This window comes from Euprymna scolopes, chromosome 44 (assembly GCF_053919585.1).
Source record: "Euprymna scolopes isolate OS-2025 chromosome 44, ASM5391958v1, whole genome shotgun sequence".
NCBI lineage: Eukaryota > Metazoa > Mollusca > Cephalopoda > Sepiida > Sepiolidae > Euprymna > Euprymna scolopes.
The window spans coordinates 15,482,849-15,501,485 of NC_136525.1; the positions used below are offsets into that span (position 1 = coordinate 15,482,849).

The following is an 18,637-nucleotide window of genomic DNA, read 5'->3' on the forward strand; positions in this document are numbered from 1 at the left end:
AAAAATTTGGCCTACCAAACTCCTCTGTCAGTTTTTTTGGCCTGCAGGCATGGAACTTAACATATATAGGGTATTCGAACCCATGGGTTTTACCTGGGGAAAATCGGTACAAAAGTGTGAAAATTAAAAAAAATGAAATTTGCCAGGTAAAGGTCGAACGACGATATTATGAATATGCATGTGTAACGTAATAGCTTTTGGTTCATGTTTTAATCCTTAGCCTTGCAGCAAACATGTCTTTATAGCTGAGGAATTTAAGTCAAAGGAAAAAGTAAATTGTAAGCTAAACATTTTGGTTTCGATTCTTGGTGGTGGCGCATAAGTCATTTTCTTTTTTGATTTTTAAATCATTACAATGTATTGGGTCCAATATAATATAATAATAAATATGAAATCTGCATTAATCAAAATATATTTAAGCATATTTTACGACCGGGCAATGCCGGGCGGCCTGCTAGTATATATATATATATATATATATATATATATATATATATAGTAATTTATAAAATATATATATATATATATATATATATATATATATAAATTTAAGCTAAAACAAACTATACCTAATTTTATAAATTACTATTATAAATTACTAACTAGCTCTACCTACGTATTGAGCACTTTTGAAGTAAATACTTAAAGTTTACGCATAAAGCTATACTCTCATATATTAATTTTATGTGAATGAATTAAATAGTTATATATATATATATATATATATATATATATATATTAGTGATGGGACGATTCCAAGATTTTTCCTAATTTCGATACAATTACTGACTCCCTACTAAATTTCTGATTCTGATACAATTAACGATTCCTATTTTTTGTAAATCTCTAAATATATAATTATAGAGTTGTTATTTTTTCCCCAATCACCGTAAAAACGCATGTAAAATGTGCAGATATTTTCTCAAAAATAAAAACATGCTTGTGTAGGCGGGTGGGGGTGATTAACTGGTAGTTTAAAATCAATAAATATTTATTATTTTATTATTATTACCAGCAGTGAAGGATTTTGTATTAAACAAACTCAAATAAAAAAAAGGTAATTAAAAGGAATCGTTTTTGGCATCGGAAAATAGACACACATATTTCCGATTCCGATACCCCGAAATGCTCCGATTTTTCCGACAGTGCCGCTGATTTTTCTACAGTGCCGCCAAAAAGAAAGTCCGCACTTGTAATTTTTTCAAGAACTACAAATTTAAGCTAAAACAAACTAATTTGATTTGACTTTTAATCTTCTATAGTTTTATCTGTTTATATTTGACTTTTAATTGAAATATTCTAGTGTTCACGTCAATTTAAAAAATTACTTCAAATCGAGATTTATTTTATTAAAAATATTTTTTTTTTAATTCAATTTTCACCCCAAACAAGGCACAGTGCCACTTTGAAGCAGGGGGCTACTATTAGGGAATTAATTAGCGGGGTCATTATGAAGGGAGATGAGTAGAAAGATGTTTGTTAACATTACACTTGAACTTCTGCATATCAATGCAGTTGGGAAAGCAGAATCCCGGAAGGGAGTTTCAAAGACCCGCAGTTCTGGGGAAGAAACTATTGGAGTAAAAGGCTTTCTTGCACCTAGGAATCTCTACTGTAAAGGGATGAGACTTAGTAGCTTGTCAAGTTTGTCGGGGGCAGTTACGTCGGGGAGGTACAAGTGTTTGCAGTTCATCAGAGCATTCACCATTAAAGTATTTGTAGAACAGGCAGAGGGATGCAACATCTCGTCGATGGGACAGAGGCTGAAGCCTAGATGACAGTTCAGGACCTATCAGGTTGGCGACTCTCTTTTGAACTCTGTCCAGGAGCAAGAGATGGCAAAAAGAAAGTCCGCACAACAGAAAATTGTTATTTAAATGTAACTTTAGAACATTAATGCAACATAAATACAACAGGAACACAATCAACTAGTTAATAGCCTTTCTGCAATTTGACAGTCTGCAAATTTTGGGGAATTCTTTTGAATTAGTCTGCGGCAATACTCTGGTGAAAGGGCATCCCACTTTTCTTTAATTTTTGTCCAAAGTCCTTCCAGATTTGAAATTTTATCATTACGTAGCTGTTACTTGATGTAATGCCATACATTTTCGATAGGATTGTGATCTGAATATTGTGCAGGCCAATCCAAACACAGAATATCATGCTCTTCCATACAATAATGTTATTTCTAAAATTCATTAAAATTTATAGCTTATTTAGGTCGTTTCAAGCACACAAATCAATATTTGTGCTGTATTATGTATATACATAGATGCAAAGAAGAAAAATAGATTTATTTATTAAAATTACTTGTATATAATAATAGTAAATATGATAATTTTATTTCTAAAATTAAAATTTATAGCTTATTTAAGTCATTTTATGCACACAAAACTGCTTGTAGAAGCATATATATATATACAGTGGCGCCCAAAAGAAAGTCCGCACTTGCCATTTTTTCAAACACTGCAAATTTAAGCTAAATTGAATGCAACTATTTAAACAACCTATACCTTATTTGATTCGTTATTTATTGCTCTTTAATTTTAACTATTTATATTTGACGTTTAATTGAAGTATCCTTGTGTTCAAGTCAATTTAAAGCATTAACTTCAAATCGAGAAACCAAAAAAGAAACCCCACACAACGGAAAATTGTTATTTAAATGTAACTTTAGAACATTAATGCAACATAAATACAACAGGAACACAATCAACTAGTTAATAGCCTTTCTGCAATTTGACAGTCTGCAAATTTTGGGGGATTCTCTTGAATTAGTGTGCGGCAATACTCTGGTGAAAGGGCATCCCACTTTTCTTTAATTTTTGTCCAAAGTCCTTCCAGATTTGAAATTTTATCATTACGTAGCTGTTGCTTGATGTAATGGCATATGTTTTTGAAAGGATTGAGGTCTCGAGATTGTGCAAGCCAATCCAAATATGGAATACCATGCCCTTCATGGAACCTCTAGACATTGCCAGCTGTGTGAATGGGAGCATTATCCTGCATGAAGATGGGATTATCATCCAAATTTCGACCAAAGTAAGGTAGAAAATGCTCAGTCAACATATTAATGTACCTTGTCGAATTTGACCTTGCAAATGACCTATAGGTCCTGGACCATTGGCACTAATAACGCCCCACACCAAAACTGAACCTCCACCACCTAGCAAGGTTGAAACTGTGCACCTAGGATTAAATTCTTCATCCTTCTTTCAACTGCCTAGCCTATTGAACTTGCTTTTGTCGCTAAAATCACTTTCGATCAATATGAAGAGTCATGATCTTCATTGCATCTGATGAAGTCCACACGGCGTTTTTTGTTCTTTACAGAAATCATTGGCTTGTGTCTTGCAATACAGCCTCACAAATTAAATTTCTTCAATTTGTTCTTAATTGTAGAAAGAGAGTACTTTTTAACAAGATTGCACTGTTGTTGGATTTGGGGGAGCCGTTTCAAATCTGTTTCTGAGGCTGCGGATCTTGATAATATTGCCTTCCCTGAAAAAAGTAACTTTAGGACGACGAGATTTCGGTGTTTTGGTGCTTTTGCACAGCCATTCGTACTGTTTTCTCATCTCATTTCAATCTGCGGCCGATTTCTCGTTTGGATAAAGCAGAAAGGTGGAGATTAATGAGCTCCTGATGATCACTAAGAGAGACTCGAAGTTTCTGGACTAAATGTTACGTTGTATAACCTAGGAACAACAACAATTACAATTAGAGGTGCTAGAAGGTGAATATTTTAAGCTGGTTTTAAGCTCATTTGTTGATGTCGAGTTTCTTTTTGCCTTGTTGATTTGAAGTTAATTTTTTAAATTGACGTGGACACTAGAATATTTCAATCAAAAGTCAAATACGAACAGATAGAAAAATAAAAGGCAAATCAAATGAGGTATAGTTTGTTTAAACAGTTACATTCAATTTAGCTTAAATTTGCGGTTTAAAAAAATATGACAAGTGTGGACATTCTCTTTGGCGGCAGTGTGTGTGTGTGTGTGTGTGTATAATATATATGTGTGTGTATAATATATATGTGTGTGTACATGTGTGTATATATATATAAATGTGTGTGTGTGTATATTTATATATGTATATATATGTGTGTGTGTGTGTGTATAATATATATGTGTGTGTGTATATATATATATATATATATAAATGTGTGTGTGTATATTTATATATGTATATATATATGTGTGTGTGTGTATAATATATATGTGTGTGTGTGTATAATATATATGTGTGTGTATATGTATGTGTATATATATATATATAAATGTGTGTGTATATATATATATATGTATATATATGTGTGTGTGTGTAATATATATGTGTGTGTGTGTATAATATATATGTGTGTGTATATGTATGTATATATATATATAAATGTGTGTATATGTATATTTATATATGTATATATATGTGTGTGTGTGTGTATATAATATATATGTGTGTATATATATATATATATATATATATATATATATATATATATATATATATATATATATATATATAGCTTCCGTCCTGTCACAGCAAAGTTAGTTAAAATAAATTCAGAAATTAAAACAAAAGTCTACAGTGAGTGTTTTTTCTCTCTGAAAATAATAATAATAATAATTGATACATAAAAAATTAAATTACGAATATTTTAGTAATATATAATGCAATCGCCTAAAAAAAGGTAGAATCAAATTATTTTTTTTTTTGGGAGAGGGGAAGAAAATTATCATAGGGTCATATTTGCTATATGCTCTTAAACGTCCGGGGGCCCAGAAATGGGTAATCTTTTTATGTCAACCTTATATATGCGAAATGGATCCCCCAGTTTCGTTTCATATTTTCAAAAGTCAGTTTTTTTAGGGTAATCACATGTAATCGCCCGAAAAAGGTTGAATCTAATTTGGGTCTTGGAAGTGAATCAGCCTGTACGGATTTAAGCATTTTTAAAAAATTTATTTATGATGGGGGTGGTAATAAAGAAGCACCCTTTTCTCTTCTTTTCTTCATCTGTGTCCATCTGCTTTCTTGTCTTTTTTGTTTAATGAAATCGCTAAGAATTGTGCGTTGGTATGGTTCTTTTTTTTTTCTGTCCTGAACATCTTTATCCAAAAAACGACAAGCGTCGCCAGCCTCACCGGACAGGTTTGTGACCTGCCCGCCGACAGGTGTCGCAACAATTCTCTGCGTAGATCTTGTGGTGGCAGACTCGATGCTCCAACACCAGGTGGCACCATTTGTATTTGTCCTCGCAGGCAGGGTAAGTGGACGCTGCTCCGTATCGTCTTTCTTTATGTGTTTGTTGTGGACTATGCTGCACACTGTAGTCGTCTACAAAAAAAAAAAAAAATAAATAAAATAAATAAAATAAATAAAAAAAAGATTTATTTATTTAAAAATAATAATAATAATCTGTCTGCCTGCTTCCCTCTGGACTACAACTTGGATGTCTTCAAGTCCAATGTTAACAAATTCCTAATGAACCGCCCCCTTAAGTAAACACTTCATCAAATCTCCACAATAACGTAATGTACTTGCAATAACCCTTATCCCTGAGTGGCTTCCGGGCCTTAATAAGTGGTGATCACTGTGTAAAAAAAAAAAAAAACAACAACAACAGCATTTTGTTACATGGAACCAAAAACATTGAAGCTGCATATCACCGCCCGCGCCCCACTCCTTAAGAGTGGTGCTAAAGAGTCGAGAAGGGTCAAGAAGGATGGAAAGATCGAGGAGAGAGCACTAAACAGACCTCCGCTGGACAAAACAATATTAGTTACTATAGTTCATGTTCCCTGTAAACGTTAGGCCGAGGAGTTTAAAGGAAGTACTTTCAGGTACCTTTGACTCTCTTGACCTTCTCACCCCCTCGATCCTCTAATCAAGCGTTATAAAATCATCGTTTTTGATATCAATACAAAAGATGTTCATGATTTTTTGACAAATCCTCATTTCTATCTATGATACAGTTATGTTTAGCAATAAAGTTTACTAAAATAACAATGCACAAACTAACCCCAAAACAATATTAATTACTATAGGTAGGGTCTTAGTATTAACTAGCATGGGATTCCAGTGTTGCCCGGGTGTTTGGAGGTGTGTGGTGACCAAAAAAAAAAAAAAAAGTGGTAATAGGCAGGCAGGCTTGAACCCGTATCGCGAAGGATGAAAAGAAAGTGAAAAAAATAATGTGACACGTTAGCTGTTGCGCCCATCGCCAAACTGGAAGTGGCGAAGGCTTAAATTAAGGCTAGTCAATCGAAAAGATCGGCGACAAAAAGCGACTCCTCCCTGTAGAAAAGTGCCCAGATGAGGGTGAAGGAATTAATGTATTTAGCCAATTTTTCAATATTTGTCGGCCGAAGGGCCGAGCTTCAAAAGAATACCAATCTCATGAAAATTCGTCGCCTCTGTCGAAAGTTTTAGGCAGACATACAAACATACAAACATACATACATACAGACATACATGTTTGATGTGAGCTTCAATGCTTAGACATTGGGGCTGTTCAAGAACCTCCACATCACTGACTTATATTTGCCAACCCACACTTAAGATTCACCGTAGGCACATCTGGTGAAACCGCTTGAGACGTTTCAAATGCTTCCTGTATGTTGTCCAAGTCTCACAGGCATAGAGAAGAGCAAATTAAATCGATGAACACCTGATACAGACCCTTTTGTTGTTCTATACATTTCTCCTGTAGTTGCCTGGCAGTAAAAATCATATCCACTGTCTCTCGACATCTTCTGAAACCACACTGCGACTCAGGCAAAGCATCGTCAGCAATGTGCTCCAGCATTCTGTCCAGCACCTTACCAACTACTGACAGCAAAGAGATGCCCTGATAGTTTCCAGATTCATCTCTGGTACCCTTCCCCTTGTATAGCACCACCGTCAATGCATCCTGCCAATCCTGCGGAACATACTCATCCCACCAAGCAGTCTGCAACAAGTCCGCTAAGCATTGCATCATCTTGGGTCCAGAACATTTAAAGATCTCTGCATGCAAACGATTCAGGTCAGGAGACTTTCCATTGTCCAGCTTATGGACATACATACATACATACATACCTACATGGTGATCGCAACGTTTTGTCAGACGAGTGCCACTTCCTCAGACACGAGCCCAAAAATGACTTCCATCGCCACAAGACCATTTTAATAGACAAATGCCCGAGGGAGTATCTATACAAAGATGATGTTACAGAGCCTTAGCTTTGTACGACAGCTAAATATCTCTCTCGTTTCAAAATGTGGACATCCAGCAACAAGCAAGAGCAAGACAGCCAGCAACAAGTTAAACTGCAGACCAGCTTAATGCAGGTACTGGTCTCCCGCTTTATGGTTTTTTAAATCAGAGATTTGCTTCTCCTAGAAAGGTTGCCTTCACCACGACTTACGGGAGCCCTCTCAACCCCAACACACATACACACACATATATACACGGTGCTAGTTGGCCATTGACTCAGAAAAAGGGTTCATTCACCCTTTGGAAGGTCTTGTTTTTAATCCTTCAGGGAGACTAGCCGCCCTCCTCACCAAACAAGTCTGGTGTGGGAACCAGTTTAGTTGCGGGTAACCCGACCATGAGGCAGGTAGTACTGGATTACATTGTACCAGTAGCATATGGCATGATGATTGCAACGTCTTGTCAGACGAGTGCCACTCCCTCAGACATTTAAAATCCATGAGCCCAAATGCCTGAGGGAGTATCTATACAAAGATGATGTTACAGAGTCTTAGCTTTGTACGACAGCTAAGTCTCTCTCTCGGTTCAAAATGTTGAGATCCAGCAACAAGCAAGAGCAAGACAGCCAGCAACAAATTAAACTGCAGACCAGCTTAATGCGGGTACTGGTCTCCCGCTTTATGGTTTTTTAAATCAGAGATTTGCTTCTCCTAGAAAGGTTGCCTTCACCACGGCTTATGGGATATGGCATACATACATACATACATACAAAAATACATACATACAAACAGACATACATACATACATTTAAACAGACCGGTGAGATTTATATTATAGATAACCTACAAAAAGAGTTGATATACTATAAAACACAGCAAACAAGCCAATCAACAATCGTTTGCAATATGTTTGCAACAAAGTGCGAACATCACGGCAAAGAAAAAGATAATATAAAGGAGAGAGACCAAGTTAAAGATGTGGGTGACGTCACAGCTGTAACGAGAAGTCACGCAGAAATAACTATTGTTGTTACAAAAAAAGAGGTCAAGTTATTACATGTCCTATATCCTATGTGACATAGACTGCATAGAACATGCGGGTCACGTGGCTAAATGTGTGAAACTTTACATGTATTGTGTTTTAGCATTTAATAACCCCCCCCCCCCAAAAAAAAGGATCGATATGCCGTAAAAGAATGAAACCAATCCAAACCATAAATCGTTTACATTAAATATCGTGTTTTGGTATTGAATTAATGGAAGGGTTGATATGCTGAAAAGGGACAGTTAAAACTAGTTGGAAGTTTACCTTGGCTGGTGTGGCAATCCTGTAATACACACGGTTGGGATTGACTCGGGGCTGCGTTTGGGTCGCAACCGGAAGCATAGTGCAAGGTTTCTGGGTCCACGCAGGTCACATGGCGTCTCTGGTAACCTCGGCCACAGCTAACAGAACACTACAACAAAAAACAAAAAAAGAATATTTGTACATTTTCAGACAAATCAACACGTAACCAATTCACATACATAAATTATATATATATAATGATGATTGCAACATCTTGTCAGACGAGTGCCATACCCTCAGACACTACCAAAAATGACTTCCATCGCCACAGGACCATTTTAATAGACAAATGCCTGAGGGAGTATCTATACACAGATGATGTTACAGAGTCTTAGCTTTGTACGACAGCTAAGTCTCTCTCTTTCGGTTCAAAATGTTGAGATCAAGCAAGAGCAAGATAGCCAGCAACAAGTTAAACTGCAGACCAGCTTAATGTGGGTACTGGTCTACCACTTTATGGTTTTTTAAATCAGAGATTTGCTTCTCCTAAAAAGGTTGCCTTTACCACGGCTTACGGGAGACCTCTCCACCTCAACACAAACATACATACACACAAACGTACACGGTGCTAGTTGGCCATTGACCCCGAAAAAGGGTTCATTCACCATCTATCTATATATATATATATATATATATATATATATATATATATATATATATATATATACATACATATTGTATATATATATATATATTATTTTTTTACTATAATAATTAAATACCTACAGACACTAGTGTTTCATCCTTTCGGGATTCTTCAGTGCAGGGTGTCACGATTACTACCAGTCGAACGATTCGAACCTCGCGACACGAGACATCTCTGGCTCGATTAGCGGAGACCGTATCCATTCGGCTACCATTAACCGTGTGAAATAGCGTTGAATTTTAAACATTTTAATTTAAATGTTCATTACGTCAGACAGACAGTGATCAAATCGTTATACGATGATCTACGCATAAGAGCTAAATTGACCGACTTTTAATTCAACTGAAAGTGCTCAACGATAAGAAACGAATTTATACACACACATATATATACATATATACACACGATACATACATACCTATATATACATATATATAAAATAAAATATATTTTAGTCATCGACATACAGACCTGTTTCGTTGTTTCACAACTCATCAGTGCCGCTAGACTAACACCTCTCCCAAGCCGAGGATCGAACCTAGAACCGTCGTGATGACAGTCGGCAGTCCTACCCCCTGACTACGGAATCGGTGGCCGAAATTAAACTGTCGGAATGCGTATTTAAATAAACATCCGTCCGCTACTCGTAGAGGGCTCAAACGTTTTGTTTGTAAACAAATTGCGAGCTTCGCATTATTTCAGCTAAATTAAGTAGCGAGTAAGATAATTTACGAGAGTGCTCTACCAAAGAGGGGAGCTTTATAAAATATATTTTAGTCATCGACATACAGACCTGTTTCGTTGTTTCACAACTCATCAGTGCCGCTAGACTAACACCTCTCCCAAGCCGAGGATCGAACCTAGAACTGTCGTGATGACAGTCGGCAGTCCTACCCCCTGACTACGGAATCGGTGGCCGAAATTAAACTGTCGGAATGCGTATTTAAATAAACATCCGTCCGCTACTCGTAGAGGGCTCAAACGTTTTGTTTGTAAACAAATTGCGAGCTTCGCATTATTTCAGCTAAATTAAGTAGCGAGTAAGATAATTTACGAGAGTGCTCTACCAAAGAGGGGAGCTTTATAAAATATATTTTAGTCATCGACATACAGACCTGTTTCGTTGTTTCACAACTCATCAGTGCCGCTAGACTAACACCTCTCCCAAGCCGAGGATCGAACCTAGAACCGTCGTGATGACAGTCGGCAGTCCTACCCCCTGACTACGGAATCGGTGGCCGAAATTAAACTGTCGGAATGCGTATTTAAATAAACATCCGTCCGCTACTCGTAGAGGGCTCAAACGTTTTGTTTGTAAACAAATTGCGAACTTCGCATTATTTCAGCTAAATTAAGTAGCGAGTAAGATAATTTACGAGAGTGCTCTACCAAAGAGGGGAGCTTTATAAAATATATTTTAGTCATCGACATACAGACCTGTTTCGTTGTTTCACAACTCATCAGTGCCGCTAGACTAACACCTCTCCCAAGCCGAGGATCGAACCTAGAACCGTCGTGATGACAGTCGGCAGTCCTACCCCCTGACTACGGAATCGGTGGCCGAAATTAAACTGTCGGAATGCGTATTTAAATAAACATCCGTCCGCTACTCGTAGAGGGCTCAAACGTTTTGTTTGTAAACAAATTGCGAGCTTCGCATTATTTCAGCTAAATTAAGTAGCGAGTAAGATAATTTACGAGAGTGCTCTACCAAAGAGGGGAGCTTCATAAAATATATTTTAGTCATCGACATACAGACCTGTTTCGTTGTTTCACAACTCATCAGTGCCGCTAGACTAACACCTCTCCCAAGCCGAGGATCGAACCTAGAACCGTCGTGATGACAGTCGGCAGTCCTACCCCCTGACTACGGAATCGGTGGCCGAAATTAAACTGTCGGAATGCGTATTTAAATAAACATCCGTCTGCTACTCGTAGAGGGCTCAAACGTTTTGTTTGTAAACAAATTGCGAGCTTCGCATTATTTCAGCTAAATTAAGTAGCGAGTAAGATAATTTACGAGAGTGCTCTACCAAAGAGGGGAGCTTTATAAAATATATTTTAGTCATCGACATACAGACCTGTTTCGTTGTTTCACAACTCATCAGTGCCGCTAGACTAACACCTCTCCCAAGCCGAGGATCGAACCTAGAACCGTCGTGATGACAGTCGGCAGTCCTACCCCCTGACTACGGAATCGGTGGCCGAAATTAAACTGTCGGAATGCGTATTTAAATAAACATCCGTCCGCTACTCGTAGAGGGCTCAAACGTTTTGTTTGTAAACAAATTGCGAGCTTCGCATTATTTCAGCTAAATTAAGTAGCGAGTAAGATAATTTATGAGAGTGCTCTACCAAAGAGGGGAGCTTTATAAAATATATTTTAGTCATCGACATACAGACCTGTTTCGTTGTTTCACAACTCATCAGTGCCGCTAGACTAACACCTCTCCCAAGCCGAGGATCGAACCTAGAACCGTCGTGATGACAGTCGGCAGTCCTACCCCCTGACTACGGAATCGGTGGCCGAAATTAAACTGTCGGAATGCGTATTTAAATAAACATCCGTCCGCTACTCGTAGAGGGCTCAAACGTTTTGTTTGTAAACAAATTGCGAGCTTCGCATTATTTCAGCTAAATTAAGTAGCGAGTAAGATAATTTACGAGAGTGCTCTACCAAAGAGGGGAGCTTCATAAAATATATTTTAGTCATCGACATACAGACCTGTTTCGTTGTTTCACAACTCATCAGTGCCGCTAGACTAACACCTCTCCCAAGCCGAGGATCGAACCTAGAACCGTCGTGATGACAGTCGGCAGTCCTACCCCCTGACTACGGAATCGGTGGCCGAAATTAAACTGTCGGAATGCGTATTTAAATAAACATCCGTCCGCTACTCGTAGAGGGCTCAAACGTTTTGTTTGTAAACAAATTGCGAGCTTCGCATTATTTCAGCTAAATTAAGTAGCGAGTAAGATAATTTACGAGAGTGCTCTACCAAAGAGGGGAGCGTTATAAAATATATTTTAGTCATCGACATACAGACCTGTTTCGTTGTTTCACAACTCATCAGTGCCGCTAGACTAACACCTCTCCCAAGCCGAGGATCGAACCTAGAACCGTCGTGATGACAGTCGGCAGTCCTACCCCCTGACTACGGAATCGGTGGCCGAAATTAAACTGTCAGAATGCGTATTTAAATAAACATCCGTCCGCTACTCGTAGAGGGCTCAAACGTTTTGTTTGTAAACAAATTGAGAGCTTCGCATTATTTCAGCTAAATTAAGTAGCGAGTAAGATAATTTACGAGAGTGCTCTACCAAAGAGGGGAGCTTTATAAAATATATTTTAGTCATCGACATACAGACCTGTTTCGTTGTTTCACAACTCATCAGTGCCGCTAGACTAACACCTCTCCCAAGCCGAGGATCGAACCTAGAACCGTCGTGATGACAGTCGGCAGTCCTACCCCCTGACTACGGAATCGGTGGCCGAAATTAAACTGTCGGAATGCGTATTTAAATAAACATCCGTCCGCTACTCGTAGAGGGCTCAAACGTTTTGTTTGTAAACAAATTGCGAACTTCGCATTATTTCAGCTAAATTAAGTAGCGAGTAAGATAATTTACGAGAGTGCTCTACCAAAGAGGGGAGCTTTATAAAATATATTTTAGTCATCGACATACAGACCTGTTTCGTTGTTTCACAACTCATCAGTGCCGCTAGACTAACACCTCTCCCAAGCCGAGGATCGAACCTAGAACCGTCGTGATGACAGTCGGCAGTCCTACCCCCTGACTACGGAATCGGTGGCCGAAATTAAACTGTCGGAATGCGTATTTAAATAAACATCCGTCCGCTAGGGCTCAAACGTTTTGTTTGTAAACAAATTGCGAGCTTCGCATTATTTCAGCTAAATTAAGTAGCGAGTAAGATAATTTACGAGAGTGCTCTACCAAAGAGGGGAGCTTTATAAAATATATTTTAGTCATCGACATACAGACCTGTTTCGTTGTTTCACAACTCATCAGTGCCGCTAGACTAACACCTCTCCCAAGCCGAGGATCGAACCTAGAACCGTCGTGATGACAGTCGGCAGTCCTACCCCCTGACTACGGAATCGGTGGCCGAAATTAAACTGTCGGAATGCGTATTTAAATAAACATCCGTCTGCTACTCGTAGAGGGCTCAAACGTTTTGTTTGTAAACAAATTGTGAGCTTCGCATTATTTCAGCTAAATTAAGTAGCGAGTAAGATAATTTACGAGAGTGCTCTACCAAAGAGGGGAGCTTTATAAAATATATTTTAGTCATCGACATACAGACCTGTTTTGTTGTTTCACAACTCATCAGTGCCGCTAGACTAACACCTCTCCCAAGCCGAGGATCGAACCTAGAACCGTCGTGATGACAGTCGGCAGTCCTACCCCCTGACTACGGAATCGGTGGCCGAAATTAAACTGTCGGAATGCGTATTTAAATAAACATCCGTCCGCTACTCGTAGAGGGCTCAAACGTTTTGTTTGTAAACAAATTGCGAGCTTCGCATTATTTCAGCTAAATTAAGTAGCGAGTAAGATAATTTACGAGAGTGCTCTACCAAAGAGGGGAGCTTTATAAAATATATTTTAGTCATCGACATACAGACCTGTTTCGTTGTTTCACAACTCATCAGTGCCGCTAGACTAACACCTCTCCCAAGCCGAGGATCGAACCTAGAACCGTCGTGATGACAGTCGGCAGTCCTACCCCCTGACTACGGAATCGGTGGCCGAAATTAAACTGTCGGAATGCGTATTTAAATAAACATCCGTCCGCTACTCGTAGAGGGCTCAAACGTTTTGTTTGTAAACAAATTGCGAGCTTCGCATTATTTCAGCTAAATTAAGTAGCGAGTAAGATAATTTACGAGAGTGCTCTACCAAAGAGGGGAGCTTTATAAAATATATTTTAGTCATCGACATACAGACCTGTTTCGTTGTTTCACAACTCATCAGTGCCGCTAGACTAACACCTCTCCCAAGCCGAGGATCGAACCTAGAACCGTCGTGATGACAGTCGGCAGTCCTACCCCCTGACTACGGAATCGGTGGCCGAAATTAAACTGTCGGAATATATACAAATACATTATATATATATATATATATATATCCCCATAACAAGATGAAATAAATCACAGACTAATCAATCTTGTGGTCCACGGTCTTACAAAATATTATTGGACGGAAATATTTTTATATAAGTCAATCCCAGTTAAACTGCACAATATACTAAATAGAACAAATTGAAAATTTAAAGTTTTTATATTTAAATTTTATTCAGAAAAAATATAGTCTCAGTCTTTCCTTTAAGCACATCTGTAATTTAATTGGCCCCCCTCTTTCTTCTTTACTGAAACCTCTTACTCACAGACGTAATGTTGCTAGTCTCAGTCTTTTCTTTAAATACTGTTATGGAACGTGTCATTCAGAATTGTCTGATTTATTTGCTGCATCCCTTTGTTTCAGCTCGTTTGACTCATTGGTCCAGTGGTCTTCATGAATCAATTGTTTTGATACCTTCTTATTCCAGTAGCTTCTTTCCAAGAACCACAAGGCTTATGGAACTCTCTTCCTGCTGACCGTTTTCCACTTACTTTCAACCTTGATCTTTTAAAGACTGACGTCAATAAGCAACTCCTGTCTTTGCAATAATCATCTTGATCCCCATCAAACCAAGTGTTATGAGTCGACCCTTTAATTTACACTACCATTGGACTTTTACTACGATGAAGCATTAAATTGGTCATTTTGAATTTACAAGGGTCCAAGATGACGTCCATGTGCCTCGGGTTAGTATGGAAAAATGTCTCCACTTTGACAGTTCTCCTAGACGGTATTTTCAGAAAATTAAATGAAGCAAAATAAAAAATGTCCGTATCAATAACATAATAAGATTAAAGTGTAGTATCTGTTCTTCAGATGCTGCACTTCAATTTCTTGTTCTCTGTCAGTGGAGGAGAAATCCTTCACGACTGAGACGATTTTTATTTTTGTTCCTTTTCTCTACATTAAAAAACGACCCTGGTGTCTAACTGTCCCGTGGGGAGGTATTGTAAATAGGAACATAATAAAAAAAATTAGGCTAGACCGAATCAAGTATCTATATGGCAGACGAATTGCTATTTGGGTCTGACTTTGAAAATCTGACAAGAAAAATTTCTATACGAGATGATGATTTATGAAATTTACCGAACAGCATCCAATACTTACCGCTGACCAAATAGACGTATGCCATTGGTACGGTTCTTTCTTTTCCGGACACGGTGGACCTTTGCATCTTCGTTCAAGGATCAAGTCCTTTGGTTTGTCCAGATGTTTGCATTGTTCTGATGGAACGGATACTGTGAGATTATTCTCCGACTTTGTACACACCAGCGCTCGTTTCTCGTGACCAAAACCACACTGGGCCGTACACTAATGAAAAAGGAAAAAAACAAACAAACAAAACAAAAAACATTGGAATATACATAGAAATTCATGATTATATATAAATATATAAATATATAAATATATATATATATATATATATATATATATATAAAACACTCGTCTAGCAGAAAACACTATCACTAATTTCCCTCACTCTTTATCTGTGCCTAAACCTAAACGTAGATTCCATGAGCAAGGCTTCTTTCTTAGAACTGCACGCCTGTGGAACTGTCTTCCATTTGCCTGCTTTCCAGCTGATTACAATATGGTTGTCTTCAAGTCCAATGTAAACAAGTTCTTGATGAACCGTTCCATATAAGTTAACAAATTTACTGAATCTCCATTACTAACGATTACTATATTGTCCAATTTCTACTGTACACTCTTTAATCATTATCCTCGAGTGACCTCTTGGCCTTGATAAGTGGTGATGCCTATGTAAAAAAAAAAAAAAAATCATTCAAACACAGTAGTGTTTGAATATATGGTTACGTGTCAGTTTTAGTCATTTAGAACTGCTTTAAAGTTTCACCGCTCACTCATTTTTCGAACAAATTTCAAACAATCATTACAATTTATAGATCACCTTCTCAGCTATATTGTAAAAAATAAATTTCAATTTTTGTTCAGTAAAACAAAAGTTATGATGAATTTAGTGGTGTTCAAAATCGTAAAAAAACGTAAGGACGTGAGCGACATTTTGTATGGCTGGTTTCCATAGCAAGCACGTCACTTCAGTGATTACTGTTGCTACCAATGCACTGCTCTCACGAAAAAAGAAATAATAAGTGAAATAGAAAGAATGACAGGGAGATAATTGGAGGGATTTGTTTATGGTGGTAAAACAATAAGACTGAAATTAAACAAAGAACAAGTGAATTTATTGGAGGCCTGCAAAAATCATGGATTTACAATAGAAAAATGCAAGCATGAGAAGTAAAATGGCTAAGCTTAAACATGGAAAAATAAAGTACTAGTTGTTAAAACTGGGAAAGAAAATGACAAAATATTCTAATAAAAAAATATAATAATAAAATTTATAATTTAAAATATTGCAGCATTCAGAATTTAAAAAAAAAAATTCAATTTATAACATTATTTAATCTGCAATATTTTAAGTTATAAATTTATTATCTTTTTTTACTAGAATATCTTGTCCTTTTCTTTTCCAGTTTTAACAACTAGTCCTTTACTTTTCCATGTTTAAGCTTAACCATATTAATTTTCATGCTCGCATTTTTCTATTGTAATATATATATATATATATATATATATATATATATATATATATATTAGTGTTGGGACGATTAATCTGAAATCGGAATCGTGAATCAGAAAAATCAGAAGATTTGTGGGTATCAAAATCAAAATCGGGAATCGGAAAAATTTTCCGATGCCAAAACGATTCTTTTAATTGTCTTTTTTTATTTTATTTTTTATTAACGCAAAATCTTCCATTGCTGGTAATAATGATGAAATAATAAATATTTATTGATTACAAAATACCAGTCAACCTAAAATCGAAAGTGTATTTTGATGCTTAAGAAAATATCTGCACATTTTTACGAAAATCGGGGAATATAACAATCTTATAGTTAAATAATTAGATATTTATAAAGAATCGGAATCGGAATCAGTAATTGTATCGGAATCGGGAATTTAGCACAGAATTGATAATTGTCTCGGATTTGGGAAAAATATTGGAATTTTCTAATCACTAATATATATATATATATATATATATATATATATATATATATATATATATATAAAGCTGAATTTGTGTGTCTGGTCACGAATAGGCTCCTATATGGTTGACTATTTTAAAAAACTGATTACATATAATGATAGAAGATGTATCGAGACACAGGAACGGGTATGTTTGATCTGGCAGAACGGTGGTGCATTAAAATTGTGGGGTCTGCGTTCGCGCCTGGTCCACAAATCATCAGCGTAGCTACACTTTTGGGTAATTGTGAGTTCGATCATATGCCAGAAAATGTACCCATACTGAAACACGTGTCCATGGATAACTTTTATGCACACACACACACACACACACACACACACACACACACACACACACACACACACACACACACACACACACAGAGACAGAGAAACACACCAAGTTATGTATTCGTCAACGTTTCGTCTTTATTGTGCGACTTCCTCAGAATTAATAAAACTAAGTAAACAAAACACCAGTATAAATATTTGAAAATATATTTTTGATGTAATGAAATGTATGACCTTGTTCCATTTCAGAAACGAAAAATTCATTGGAAATTCAAAAAAACAAAGAGAGTATAACGTTGTGAAAGAGATTAAGATTATTTTTATATATAACGTCATATAGCCGTTAATATATTTAAGAAAGATATGATGCAATTCATATTCTTTTTGGAGCAAATATATCCGTTAGAATTTAAATATGGATATATATATATATATATATATAGTAGGGTTCAAAGCTAAGGGAAAAAATTTCAAAACCTAATATTTGTTAGAAATAACAATTGTGAAAAGCTGAAATTTTGACAACTGGTAGTCGTTATCATCCATAATAACATACTAAAATTTGAATCATTAGCAAAAGGATAGAAAAAGAATTATACCAATTATTTATCACGTTGAGCCTGGCTAGTACCAGATGGGTGACTATTTGAGAATTCTAGGCGCTGTATGTTTCCAGTCGTCCTGAACCTTCACTTGCCACTAGTATTCAACAATGTCGACTCAGGAGATGTGTGGTTGGAGATTGCGCAACTCTTGCCACAAAAATTTCATGTGCAGGCACCCTTGCAGTGGGTATCCATAGTCTGTCAAGACTGACGGAAGCCTATATATATATATATATATATATATATATATATATATATATATATATATATATATATACGAGATGTATGTACATAAATATGTTTACATATCTGCATATATGTATATATATATTACGCATATATATATATATATAT

General features: G+C 36.8%; 1 protein-coding gene across 1 annotated transcript in view; it reads right to left on the minus strand.

The window, feature by feature from the left end:
- Positions 1 to 4,938: 4,938 nt before the first annotated feature.
- LOC145268709 (A disintegrin and metalloproteinase with thrombospondin motifs 16-like) overlaps positions 4,939 to 18,637 on the minus strand; it is a 720,286-nt gene continuing 706,587 nt past the window's right edge. Inside the window, exons 22-24 of the mRNA XM_080124247.1 lie at positions 15,441 to 15,644; positions 8,504 to 8,651; positions 4,939 to 5,334 (exon numbers count right to left, since the gene is read on the minus strand). Of these exons, the coding sequence (XP_079980373.1) occupies positions 5,138 to 5,334; positions 8,504 to 8,651; positions 15,441 to 15,644 (549 nt within the window). The 3' untranslated portion in view covers positions 4,939 to 5,137. The remainder of the gene's footprint in view (positions 5,335 to 8,503; positions 8,652 to 15,440; positions 15,645 to 18,637) is intronic.